General features: G+C 44.5%; 2 protein-coding genes across 3 annotated transcripts in view; both read right to left on the reverse strand.

Annotated features, from left to right (window-relative positions):
- Positions 1-12,350, reverse strand: part of LOC119431574 (probable serine carboxypeptidase CPVL) — a 73,143-nt gene that overhangs the window by 8,908 nt on the left and 51,885 nt on the right. The window lies entirely within an intron of this gene.
- LOC119465761 (probable serine carboxypeptidase CPVL) overlaps positions 7,605-12,350 on the reverse strand; it is a 104,401-nt gene continuing 99,655 nt past the window's right edge. Inside the window, exons 7-8 of the mRNA XM_037726227.2 lie at positions 11,767-12,097; positions 7,605-8,688 (exon numbers count right to left, since the gene is read on the reverse strand). Of these exons, the coding sequence (XP_037582155.2) occupies positions 7,886-8,688; positions 11,767-12,097 (1,134 nt within the window). The 3' untranslated portion in view covers positions 7,605-7,885. The remainder of the gene's footprint in view (positions 8,689-11,766; positions 12,098-12,350) is intronic.

Here is a 12,350-nt window from a genome sequence, read left to right on the forward strand (position 1 = left end):
CTATAGCGTGCCTCATAATCAGATCGTGGTCTTGGCACGTAAAACCCCATAATTTAATTTAGGCTCTTGGAAATAGATATGACTGCAGTATATATGGACAAATAGTAGCCTTCTTTCTGCACGGGTTTGCGTTTCTTGCAAAATATCTCCTCATTGCGTGTGTAGTCATAACGTAGCTTACGCTGTTACTGAAGTTTCATGGAGAGGCTTCAACACCTCTACAGTAGACGTATTTATTTATTTATTGCAATACCCTCAGGGCCCAAGTGGCATTTCATAGCGGGTGGGTAAATTCTGTTTATACAATCGCAAAAATGTAAACAACATTGCGATATGTGGAAAGAGATTAAAAACAACAATAATTAACAGAGCAGGTTATTCTAACAGGTCAATAGCAAAGGCCTTGAATGACAATGCCGTTAGCAACATCATTGCACATGTGAAATACGAAAATTATTGAATCAACAAATAGCTGCACAGGTTATTCTGTGAAGTGGTCAACTGCGGCCTTGAATGACTGTACATCTTCAATCCTGGCGATGACACTGGGAAGGTGGTTCCATGCTGAGCTAGCCTTCGGTATAAATGAATCATGAAACAGGTTAGTGTGGCAAAAAGGAATGGCGACCTTATACTATTGATCAGTACGGGCTTACAAATACGATGGTTTTGATAAAAGTTAGCGTTTCAATGACTGAAGAAAAAAAATTATGAAAGAGACAAAGGCGTGAAATATTTCTTAAGAGCAAGTTCGGAAGGACAAGATTAGATTTCATTCGCAAAACACTGACACTACAGGAGTAGTTTGATACGATAAAGTGAGCGGAGCGATTCTGAACAGATTATACTGCGTCTGCAAGGTTACGTAAGCCTGGATTCCAGATAGCAGACGCATACCCGAGTTTAGGTTTAATTAGCGTTTGATATAGTAGTAATTTTAAATGGCTCGGTGCTTCAGCAAAATTGTGGCACATGTATCCTAGTGCACGGTTAGCATTGTTAATGACATAATTAACGTGAGTATGCCATGAGATGTCATCCGTTAGGTGCACACCAAGATAGGAGGTTACGTGCTCTAATAATGTGCCATCGATTTCATAAGCAAGGAATTCAGAGGGATTAGAACGGCGAGAGAATGTCATGCTCTTGCATTATTAGTATTGAAAGTCATAAACCATTTGCTACTCCAGTTAGAAATATGGTCCAAGTCAGACTGGAGGACAGAGTGGTCAGATTTGTTAGTTATTTCATGGTAAACAACACAGTCGTCAGCAAATCATCTTATATTAAAGGTAACTGTGACAGGAACGTCGTTTATATATATTAGGAAAAGCCGTGATGTTACTTCGCAAGAATTCGAGTCACACTCGTTGGTGGTTACGTACTGTGCGCGATTAGGCAAAAAGCACTCAGTCTATTTTAACATATTAGGGTCAATATTTCGAATGCTCATTTTGTAAAGAAGTAATTAGTGGTTTATCGTATCAAACACATTGACAAAGTCAAGAAAAACGCAGTCAATAACTGAGTCTTTTTCTAAAACTGATGCTAGGTAATTCGTAAACGATAAAAGTTGAGTATCGTAGAAATAATACGTACGAAAGCTGTGCTAAGATTCCTTAATAAAAGTTGTATTCCAAAAATAGCACAAGATGAGAATAGATGACGTCTTCCAGAAGCTTATAGGGAATTCTCGCTAAAGAAATAGGTCTGTAATTGAGAGGTTACTAGGGGTTACCGGATTTAACACCAGGAACCATCGTTCCCACTTTCCATTCGTCTGGAATTTCACAGCACTGTAGAGATTGTGTGAAAAGGCGCGACAGAAAGATAGCGGAATACGCTTCGGTATTTCTGGGAATATTTCAGTTGATGTTATCAATACCACAGTTAAATGACAATTTCAATCCGCGAATTAACTTGGCGACGCCTGAAAAATCAATGATTACAGGATCCATTGGAAAAAAAAATCGCAACCGTGAAGTGGTGATGGTACAATAGTAGAGCACTCTGTTATGACGAATGACAGCCTCGCGGTCTCATGGTAAGGGAAGGGGTCTAATTAGGCATAGCTTTTTTTGCCCGATGGACAAAACGACACGCGGTAGAAGAGGAGGCTGGTCTGGAAGGAACCCATCTCAATTAGACGTGCTACGAGCCTGTTGGTGTCTGTGTAGTGTATGGCGACTACGGTGGGGGAGAGCTGTTAAGCTTCCGCGTGCGTGGAATGGTTTAGAATCATTTTCCAGAAATAAGCCGATTCCATTTTTATTCTTCGGGCAGTCGCTTTACGTCGTTTCATGGTTGCCGGAGTAACTTTCACACTTCACAGCGGCTTCGCAGCTCTTGCCCTTATGGCAAATGAATATGGTGAAAGCAGGCTCGCGAAAAATCCCAAGAAAGCTTCGCTTTAAACGCTCGTGAATGTCGGATTAGCAAGACCTAACAGAAAGCACCTGGTTTATAGCTATATATCAGATGTCGACAGTATCACGCATCATCGATTGTGACTATATCGTTGCATTGCCATTTTGCGGCGCTGTACATGTCGGTAGCATTTCTGCCACAAATTCCAATATCATTCTAGTATAACAATTGACAGAAAAGGCAGATCTTTACTGGGCTCACTATTGATACGTTGTTTTAAAGGGATGGCTTTCTTTGACTCTTCCCCCACACTTCGTGGTTTGTATGCTTTTGGCCGTTTCTGTGACCTCGAGTGTTACCGTGCCGCGCACATGCACATGAGCAAGCAGAGGCACACATGCGCACGCAGACGAACACACGTGCACTCAGCACGCACGCACGCACGCACACACACACACACGCACACGCACGCACATACATCCGTAGATACATGCACATATACATTCATAGACCGATAGATAGATACATACACACATCATCATCATCAGCCTATATTTATGTCTCCTGCAGGACGAAGGCCCTCTCACTGCGATCTCCAATTAGATCTGTCTTGCGCTAGCTGATTCCAACTTGCGGCTGCAAATTTGCCTAACTTAATCACCCCACACACATACATACATACATACATACTACATACAATACATACATACATGCATACATACATACATACATACATAATACATACATACATACTACATACATACATACATACATACATACATACATACATACATACATACATACAAAGCGTTAATACCAGTTTATCCTATGTACAATTTCCTTGCTCGCAGTGCAAAATATGATAGAGATCACATAATAGAAGCACGCAGAGCAGGCGCTGACTAGGAACTGATCAACAAAGAGGTCTCTTGTTAGCGCTTCTCACCTGTGCCTTCTCATCTTTTCACTACGTCCCTTTGCGCTGCATTTAAAAAAAAAAAAAAACCTTAACTCGCCAAGTTGTCTCCTTTGCCACCTCTTATGTATATAGAGTTGTTCGTAGGCGGGTGAAACCCGATAATTCCCTATTTGTGCACCTCAAGCAGGTTCTATAAAAGTCAGGTTAAACCCGATTTTGCCCAGTACTTCCGCCCTTTCGTAATGGGTAAGAATGCTGGTGCTACAAAACCAACGAATACTGCCATTCTTGCCTGAGCAAGTGGTCAGAATAAATTAAAATAGCATTATTAATCAAGCAGAAGTATGATATTGACACGTGTACTTATTTATCCTTTTCTCGGGGACTGCCATTTTACACACTAACAACCTAAAGTTATCGCTCAGCGCAAGACCCGCCTGCACGATCGGAGCTTACTGGAATGTAGCCTTGCCCCGGGCACCAACAGCCATAACCGTTGCACAAATAAAGTTTATTCCTTATCGATGGCTCTATCCGTTGTCTTTTGTCACCGAAGCTTGTGTGATCTGATTTTATGCGTGACGCGAATTGTCTAGTACTTTCTGGAAGACACGCGGGCACCAGCGATTACTCTGGAACCTTCGATGACTCACGTATCAATGCCGACGACGCGCTGGACCGGCAGATCAGATTTTCGACGATCGTCGACTGTGTTCGCCGCTATCGTTGTGCTTTGAGTGTAGCCTGCTTTTCTGGGCACAGGTTCGCTCAATAAAGAGTTAGTATTGCTACTGTTTTCTTGAGCGTCACTACCACGTGACAATATATGATTTCTTTTCGCTTAAATTTCAAGCATGAACCGACGTACTTATGCGGTTTATTCGGCGCCTGGCGGCCTTCAGTGAACGAAAGCTCATTTGCCCTTTTAGTAGCCGCGTTTACATGAATGCGACAATATCACACCGCATTGCATTTTGCACACGTCACGTGTATGGAAACTGCTATGATAATTAGTAAACTTACGTAGCGCTGACGTTGCTCTACATTGCGAACTGCAGTCCGGAGATGAGAGTGCCTCTACTCAACTATGGAACGTTCGAAGAAGGCTTGGCAGATTAGCCTAGTTGAAATTCCGTTCATTTTATTTTGAGAGCGTGTGGACACGAAGCAGTGAAACAGGATAACAGACAAGGACGGAAGGCTTGACAGGCCTAGGAATGGACACAAGAATTCTCAAAATGCAAATGATTATGCACTTCAACATGAGCTTCCAGGGTAAAGAAATGTACCGCATATTTTGCGACGTATGCCTGTGTGCACCATTCCTGCATTTTCCCCACTCTAATGAGATGACAAAGTAATGACGACAATGCCAAGCACGTCTGCATTTCTTGTTTTCGATTATGCATTTTTTAGGGTAAATACTGCATACAACAAGGATTTGTAAACATGTGTTCGTCACATGTACTTCCGAGAAGCTATTTTATGATATATTTGTGTAAGTTATTGCACTTGTATAAAAATCGCTTGTGTCTAAAAGCCGACCATTGCCTACGTTTATTGTTTCCGAGTTCCCAGGAAAATCCTGGACATTGGGCTGCTAGACAACAAAACCCTCAATTCTTCTGTGGTTTCCACCTGTAAAAATGACACCATATTTTTACTCATCAAATTTAAGAAAGCACAAATTCGAAATAAAGGACCCTATATGTATCCTGGCGTCATCCATTGGATACTTCAGCAGACATTTGTTTAGTGCGTAAATGTTACTTCTGACATCCTCGTAGCCGTGAAATTGATCCTGTGGGCGTTGATCAGAAGCACCCAGCTTTATCACCGCGTTCGTATATATATATATATATATATATATATATATATATATATATGGCCGTAATGTGCTTGATTGATTTTAAAGGCTATTTTGCAGCTCTGGGCACGGAGTTGCCCATTGGCAACTCCAGAATACGTTTACTTGGGCTCGCAACACTATCTAAATAAACAAAGATGTCTACGGCATCCAGATTCGCGTCGCCTCTTTCGCTTGGTGCTGTTGCTCACGTTTCCGTGTTATGGCGTCGTATCGAGGTGTTTCGAGGAAGCCAAAAGAGCTCTTGCTGCTAATCGCCTTAATTAAATCGGTTTCAACGATTTCAGGGACGAAATCTCGAAAATAGTTGCGCCGTGCGTACAAACGTCCGGCCTGCCCAGCGAACCGCATCAGATTTTTTAATGACAAAGAGCCATTCAAGCGAACCGGAGATTAAAGAAAGGAAGTGTTTGTAGGTACCGGGCCTCCGAAACGGTGCAATCACTTGTTCGCAGCGTTGCTCCACTGCTGCAGGCACGACACTCGGCCTTTTTCAGCCTTCATAGGCTACAGCACACTGTGCCTCGTGTTGCAGTATATTACATAGCATCCCCCAATATATAGGCAGTAACCTCTGTCGTGCTTTCAGAAGCTGAATGTATATTGTGCACTTACGAAACGAGGCTAAAATTTTTAATTGACCTGGTCAACGTGTCTTGGGATAAAAACGAGTGAGAGTTCCGTTTGTGAATCGGGGTGCGCCTTATTTTTATAGCTGGCTGATCCGTGTGATAAGGTACACGTCCCATGACTGGCGCCTGTTCGTGTTCGCAGTACGCAGTGCTCGAGGTTGGGCCCGGGCTTGGGAGCACAGCAGACGCCGGCTGCCCGCAGAAATTCTCAGACCCGGCCAAATGTGAAAAGTGATTAACAACCAATCGCACCGAGCTGAATTTCTTCCAACAGGTTTCCAAAATTTTGCGACGGTTTTCTGTTGAAAAAGTGAGTTGTATCAGGGTGAATGCATGAATTGCAAACGAATTGGACCAGTTGTAATGGGATTTAGCTGTGGGCACAGTGTCGGAAAGCAAACTAGCGGCGCTGTACGCAGGAGGAACCCTCCAAAGCTGGAACGAGCACTGTTCAAGGTAGCTTCTAAATTTCTGGCAAGCAAATAAACTGACATCTCACCGCGTCTTCTGCTTGCAGCGCTAAACTAGAGCATGCTAGGAAAACGACATGTCATCCTCGCGGCATAACATCTGTCATTTTCAACTTGAGACCTCCCGAGGTAGTTATCATTCTAGCTACCGTGCCTGGAGACAAAAGTGCATTAGCGAGAATATTCCTGCGGCCTAAAGCTTTAGTAACACCAATGCTGGGGCAGAAAACTATAAACGAAGAAAACCAAACGAACCTTAAGCCTACATCACTATAATTTATCAAAGCGCCTGCCCTTGACAAAGTACACTCCGTGATTTGAAACGCCAGCAAGATATTTAAAATAAATCAAAAGAAAGCAACGGTCCACTCGCCGGGAATAAAGAAGCCGTTCCGAGTGCAGTGTTTCGACCAAACCGGTATAGTATCAGTAACCTTTTTCCCAATGCGGAAGTTTCTTATCCAAGTGGCTCTCCGATACTAGTCGTCGGCTTCTTGCTATAGGAACGATGAAATCCCACATTGTTCCTACATTCTTATCTTTCTTTCTACCGCGATTACACGCACAATGGAGCACAACAAAAGTTTTTCGACATTAGTCTTTTTTTTTTAATTTTCGGGCTTCTGCGAGGCGGCATCACGATGACTTGAGCACTACGAGGCATTCAGCGCCTGCCGGGATAGCGACACCCTCCTTCGCTTCAAACCTGAACCTGGATCGGCTGTTTCTCGGCGCGGTCGCTAGGTAGCGAGCATTTACTTGTACTCGCGAATAGAAGACGAACACTATACTAGCGGGACAGTAGTGCCTTCGGCAGGTATATTGCTTCATCTTCTTCTACGTCATTGCCACTTTTCTACTTACCCTCTGTACTTTTCTTCCTCTTTCCCCTATTTGCTGTGTCAGTACGAGGTCAAAGTTTGACGCAACAGCACAACCATTCTGCCTTGTTGGTAGTAAATATTCCCTGATATACCTTCAAGAGGAGGAACATCCCGGCCTGTTTTTTATCAAAGTGAGTGACAGTTTTCACGCGTAGTTTGATCCCAAATTTGTGGCTGGAATATGCAAGGTGGAAGAATGTGGTAAAAAAGAAAGGAACGCAACGAGATTAAATTTAAATGTAATTATGGGGTTTTACGTGCCAAAAACACAATCTGCTTATGAGGCACGCTGTGGTGGGGGGCTTCGGAATAATTTTGACCACCTCGGGTTCTTTAACAAGCACCATTACAGGAGCGTTTTTGCATGCCTTCCAAATTAGATGCGTCCAGCGCGCCAGGATCGAACCCACGACCTTGAGCTCTGCAGCGCAAAAGCCATAAGTACTGAGCTATGGCGGCGGGTAAGAACACAAGAAAATATTTTATTAATCTTTGTTCTGACGCATAGAATTGTACCGTATTTGCGGTTCTTCTGATGACACCCTCAGCAACCCTCCGATAACAAATGCGTCTGACAAATGTTTGCCATGAACGTGACGTATCTTGTTGAAAGAACAGACTAAAGAATGATAGCGGGTCAGTGCCTTTCAGTGTTTTGAAAGGGCGACGATGCTATGAAATTATTTGATGAAACTCAACGTTGAATATGCGTATCGTCTGACGCAAGTGTTTCTTTCGCGTAAGCGTTAGGCTAACGTGCTCTTTGAATCAATGAAATTTGACATCAGATAGTAGGCTTCATCTGGTTTGTCTACGGCAGCGTAGTGACCCGCTTTAAGTATAATCGCCTCGGTGAAATTGTGCACTCGAACAATGTAGCCGCTTATGCTGTTAGAACCGTCCTGCAGATTCCACACTCTGCGAGGCGAGTTCCGGTACTGCGATGCTCCTGTCCAGTGCAGTGTACGGAAGAAAGCTCTCAGGTTGGTCGACGGAAACAGTGCGTCAACTTGGCCCGTGTAGAACAGCACTTGACTGGTGTTAAGCAGCAGCTCTATCTGACCGCTGATGTCTGTCACGATGTCCGGTGCTAGGCTGGCCATGAAGATTTCACTGTACGGTTCGAACTCGGCGTCTAGTCCAACATGTATGGCTTCCCTGAAATCCGTCGTGTTGACGTAGTGGGAGTACTGGATCATGTTTGCAGGCTTCTCGGAATACAGAGCGCTCGCTTGGTTGTTGTACAGCGTGAGATTTTGAAATAAAGTTGGGTTTGTGTTGTCGGTGAAGATTGTTTGGAGCAAGAGGTAAAGAGCTTCTTTCACTTTACGAGATGCGAAGAGGCTCCTCATGGCCTGGAACTGCTTAGCGAAAGTGTCGCGACCTTCCTCAGTGAGCATTGAAGCACGGTACAGGAATTCGCTGGAGTCGGCTATATCGAAGATTGGCCCCAGGAATCCGACCCCAGCAATTGTTCCTTGGAGCTTGAGAGGTACCGGCTTGACCTTGTTTGTGAGCAGATGGTATGCGATACCAACGGCGTATCTTCCTGAAAAAAAAAAAAAGAAAACGAACAAGAAATTCAAAGTAAAATTTGTTTACGCGACGACTTGTGCAGAGTTTTCGTACCTTCGTTACAAATTCAGGCTGACAAGTTCGTTTTGTGTCGTTTTATGCGTGAGGCTGGTAAGAAGAGCACAAGTTGTCTCCAATAAATATGTGTGAGCAGATGACATCATTTCGTGCGTTGTATTCACTGAAGGCTGAGAATGAATGCGTACAATAAAGAACACTTGGACAGTAAATTTCGATTATATCATGACACAGGAAAAATAACGTGCAAGGAAAAGATCTCATAATATAATCAAACTGAAAATGGGTACGAGGCTGCGCTATCAGCGTCTTGCAATCTTTTGCCGGGGTAAAAGGGGATTTGGTCTTGTAAACAGAATATGCGCCGACAAAGGCCAACTGCTTGTGAAAGGTATAAATAAAGAAAGAGCTGCGTTAAAGGAATGGGATGAAGATCGTCAAATCACCGCTGATGCTCTCGAACTAGCTCACAGAAAAAATAAGATTTTCACTCTGGATTACACTTTGCATGAGGAGAGAGAGTGCGAAGCTTCGTTATACCAAGGCATTATGTCATGGTGGCCTTGTTATGGAAAATGAAGAATATGAACGAAAACTGCAGTGTTACACATTCAAAATTTGTACAGAATAACTAAAAGTGGCACAAAGATGTGGCAGTACGTTTTGGCATCAAACTAGCTAGTAAACAAAAACTTTAAAAAATATTTTGTATAAAATATATTGTCTGTTTTAACTTACTGTAGATATTATTCGCAGTGAAAAACACCAGGAGGGGGCTGTTTATGGACACTTGCATCAAGTAACAAATTTCTCTAACATTTTTTTAAAGGTAACGGGCTGCTCATTGCTATCTCGGCTTCACACATCTTTATTTGTGCTTGCCAGCCCATAGAATAGAATACAAACAGCTGCTGTAATTCCATAAGCTGTCAAAAATTTCAACCAGCTAAAGAGCGTATAAAAATGCTGGCTCTCCCGTAGTCGAGAGTAGATGTAAGCATGAAATGGCTACCGGCAAAGCAGGTTGATAGGAGAGGATACTAGCCACAATCTTAAAATGGGTGTAGTGCATGTTCGCAATGGCACAACATATCCCACCACACCACACCGTAATTTCTCATACTGTGCACTGGTCCATATGGACGCCATAGTTTCCTGTACCAGAACCTCATTGCAAGTCTCGTCTCAGCGAAGCAGCCATCCGCGGCACGCCGGACGCTGGCGGCTTGGTCACGCCGCGTGGCGCCATCTCTCGAGCCGACGCAAAACCCGAGCAGCGGAACTCACGGACCGCTGGCGTTGAAAAGAGAAGAGGCAACCCTGTCTCAGCGTCAAAAGATGAAAATCAAGTGTATGGTGCCCTGTATCTGCCTTTTGAAAGTCGCTATTGGAAATGACAAATAAACCTTCAGCGTACTACAAGTTACAGCTTCAGTGATATTGTGAACAGACATTAGGAAGAACTCGGCAGCAGTATTAAGGCGATAGCGTTAAGGGTCCCGTGTCCCAGAAAATACGGTGTCAGCGTTGGAGTCTGCAGCGTTGTCCGGCCAAGAAAATCGTCCCGAACCACGCCGACCATGCAGGCCCTCCGCGTGGCGCAGAGGCGCTGGTGAACTAATTGAATTTCTCAAACTAAAATGCCTGAGAAAAATTGTTAAGTACGGCTTCACCACAGCCTGCAGGCTAATAGCGTCGGATTGTAATTTGAATGTATGAGAAAACATAATTCTGTTACGCGGAAACTCGAACACCAACCCCTTTTCAAGCATTTCTACCATTCATACAGTGGCGTGGTCCAGTCGGTGGTCCGTGCAAAAACGCCATCCAGATAGCGCTTGCCTCCTCGGCAGCGGCGCGCCGAAGCGAAGGTGCAGAAAAAAGAAAACTGCAGTTGCCGGGAAGCCTGACAAACAGTCAGGGATCTTTAAATGCTGTCGCGTTCCACTCTTAAAGGCGAAGCTTAAGCGTCGTCCAAATGTTTTGTTGTAACTTGTTTGGGCAGTAACTAGCGTATGTATAATGCAATCCTGTACAGAGGGTTGGGGGCCAGTGACCGCATTTTAATGTTTGACTGGTTGCCCGCATGATCTCGTTTGGTTCTCGCAGCGATGACCGGATGTTCTCGTTTGAGTACCCAGATAACGGCTCTGGTTTTTGGGTCAAGGTCACTTGAAGGACGCCGACAACGGGTGCTATGCAAGCATTTTATGCTTAAAAGAGAACGTCTCTCGATAGCCATATATGAAACTTAGGGCACTCACTGACAGGATCTTTTAGACTACTCTATAGAGGATGTTGCTGAAGCGAGCTATTACACTAGAAAATCAAATAATTTTTTACACACCAAAAAATTGGCAGTTTTCCCGGAATGCGAATAATTCAAATCGATTGCAAGCTTTTGCGTTGCGTTGATGCTCCTCTCACTGCGCGGCAAGGTCCGCTGCAGCACGCTTGGACAACTGCTACGGCGCAGCAGGAACAGCCATACCTTGGCGTGCCACCACTTTGGCGTGTCACCACTTTGGCGTGTCACAACTTTGGCGTGTCACAACTTTGACGTGTGACAACTTTGGCGTGTTTCTCAACCTTGGTGTTTCTCAACCTTGGTGTGTCTCAACCTTGGTGTGTCTCAACCTTGGTGTGTCTCAACCTTGGTTTGTCTCAACCTTGGTTTGTCTCAACCTTGGTGTGTCTCAACCTTGGTGTGTCTCAACCTTGGTGTCACAGCACCAGACGTGTCACAACTTTGGCGCAACGAGGAACGCCAGCACAGGCGTCGCACCTCAGTGGTGCGCCAGATGAGACCGACGGCAGACCATTGACGTTTGTCGGCGTGTGATGCAAGGACTAGACAAATTTAGCTCTAGGTTTGCTATCCGTTACGCTCCGACCAGTGTATGTACGTGTTAAACTCGCACAGCTGCTCAGCAGGAACTCTAATGTGTGTGCGCACAACGCTAATGCGAAGGGCGGTAGTTTATGAAAATTTATACATACAAGTTTGTGAAAGCAAATCAAGAAAGATGCCTACCTCCGTACGACTCTCCGGCGACGTAGAAGTCTCTCTCCTTGTATTCAGGGAAGAGAATCAGGAACTGGCCCAGAAATTCTGCGACAGCCACGCTGATATCCTCCAGGCTGTGTGCGTAACCCGAAGGGTCTTTCGTGAAGCTGTAGCCAGCCCCAACAGGAACGTCCAGGTAGATGACGCTAACATGCTTTTGAATAGTCTGGAGCCGCTTGTACAAATTTCCGTCGCCGTTGATGGCCAAAGGCCCGATCTCGAGAAACTGGCCGAATAAGGAGGACAGTCCTGGACCTCCCTGTGTCCAAAGCATAAGCGCAGTGGTGGACGTGTGCTCCTGAAAAGTTGGTTGGTTGTAATTTTGCAATTTTTTGATTTTAAGCTTTAATTACTATGTGGCAGTATAGTGTTGTATTTGGTGGTATTGTGAGTTTTATGCACTAGGTTGTACTCGGGATACAGTGCCAACGAGTAGAATGAAACGCGAGGCCACAGCTTCGTTGGGACTGCAGACGAACTGGCTTGGAGAGGCTGTGCCAGGGCTCCGTTTTGTAGAATATTATTTTTCCCCGCTAATGGTGAGAGAAACC

Source organism: Dermacentor silvarum, chromosome 10, assembly GCF_013339745.2.
Source record: "Dermacentor silvarum isolate Dsil-2018 chromosome 10, BIME_Dsil_1.4, whole genome shotgun sequence".
Taxonomy (NCBI): domain Eukaryota; kingdom Metazoa; phylum Arthropoda; class Arachnida; order Ixodida; family Ixodidae; genus Dermacentor; species Dermacentor silvarum.